Consider the following 1,614-nt stretch of genomic DNA (forward strand, 5'->3'; position numbering starts at 1 on the left):
CCCACCAGAAGGAAGTAAGTACCTCCACAGAGATTCCCTGAGGGTTTAGGGTTTAGGGTTTGGGGTTTAGGATATAGGCTTTAGGGTTTAGCTTACAGTGTCTAATGCTGAGGTATCTGCTGCTGCTGCTGCTGCTGCTGCTGTTGCAGGCTATCAGCCCCTCGTTGTATGCATAGGGTCCGCTGCTCGGATATGCCGCAGCAGCAGCAGCAGCAGCAGCAGCAGCAGGTTTTCCCTTTTGTTTGCTCAAGACCTGCAGGAGGCGCTGCTGCAGCTGCAGCTGATGCAGCCGCTGCTGCTGGCCGAGCCCCCACAGCAGCCGCAGCAGCAGCAACAGCAGCAGCAACAGGGGATGGCGCTGCCTGTGGATTTGTCCCCCTTAGTTGCTGCCGTGCAGCGGCAGCTCCACCTAGAACCGCAGCAGCAGCAGCAGCAGCAGCAGCAAGTGATATCTGCTGCAGTGTATGCGCAGCAAGGGCTGCAGCGTGAGGCCTTGATAGCCCAACTGGAGTGTATAGACACCCCCTTGCCTTTGGAGGGTAGGCTTCTGCTGCTGCTGCTGCTGCTGCTGCTCGTACTCCTGCAGCTCCTGCTGCTCTTGTGCCACTGTCCTGCTGCTGCTGCTGCGGCTGCTGCTGCTTGAGGAAGCTGGGGATATCACTGCTGTGCGCATGCGGCTGCAGAGGCCCTGAGAGGCCACAGCAGCAGCAGCAGCAACAGCAACAGCAACAGCAGCAGCAACAGCAACAATGACCACCAGGCAGATGCGCTGCAGCAGCAGTTTGCGATGCTACCGCTGCAGGATTACCAGCAGCAGCAAACAACAGCGGAGAGTTTAGGCACTCCTGCTGCTTCACCACAGCCACTGCAGCAACAGCAGCAGCTGCTGCAGCTGCAGCAACAGCTGCAACAACCAGCACCGGCGCCCCAGCAGCAGCGAGAAGCGCATCAGCAGCAGCAGCAAGCGCACCAGCAGCAGCAGCAGCAGCAGCATTGGCGCCTTTACATCGACTGCGTATCTGTGCAGCTGCGTGCTGCAGGGGTAGCAGATGCAGCAGCAGCAGCAGCACTGCAGCAGCTGCTGCAGCAGGTGTACGTACACTATAAATACTCGCCTTTCGGCAGCAAGCATCTTTTCACTTCTTCTCCCCCAGTCGACTGCAGCAAGGGGAACCCGGTGTGTTACTGCTGCTGCTGCTGCTGCTGCATTTTGGCCTCACTGTTGTCCCATGCTGCAAATGGAGCAGCAACGCAATGTATCTCAGCTGCTGCTGCTGCTACTGCTGCTGCTGCTGCTGCAGGTTGAGCTGCCAGACGGCCTCTGCGAGTACACCTTGAGAGCCACCACGGAACAGCTGCAGCAGTCCCTTGCTGCAGCGCCGCTGCTGCTGCAGGTGTGCAGCAGCGGCAGCAGCAGCGGGGAGGCTCCACAGGGAGAATGCCTAGGGGAAACCCTTGTAGATTTGTCCCCGCTGCTGCTGCAGCCGCTGCTGACTGACGCTGCTGCGCCCCACAGCTACCAGATGCTTGGGCTGCTGCTGCCGCTGCAGCAACCGCAGCAGCAGCAGCCACAGCAGCAGCAGCAGCGCTTTCCGCTTGTGGCAGGGGGGGGTG

The 1,614-nt window shown here is 60.1% G+C and overlaps 1 protein-coding gene across 1 annotated transcript; it reads left to right on the forward strand.

Annotated features, from left to right (window-relative positions):
• Positions 1-283: 283 nt before the first annotated feature.
• On the forward strand, positions 284-1,338 carry ETH_00041810 (uncharacterized protein; the record flags this gene model as incomplete). The annotated part of the gene is made up of 3 exons (XM_013376505.1): positions 284-539; positions 684-1,092; positions 1,302-1,338. 3 exons carry the CDS (start codon positions 284-286, stop codon positions 1,336-1,338), a joined length of 702 nt encoding a protein of 233 aa, XP_013231959.1.
• Positions 1,339-1,614: the final 276 nt, after the last annotated feature.

The sequence above is a fragment of the Eimeria tenella genome, genomic scaffold (assembly GCF_000499545.2).
Source record: "Eimeria tenella Houghton genomic scaffold, Eth_scaff3524, whole genome shotgun sequence".
In the NCBI taxonomy this organism is placed as follows: domain Eukaryota; phylum Apicomplexa; class Conoidasida; order Eucoccidiorida; family Eimeriidae; genus Eimeria; species Eimeria tenella.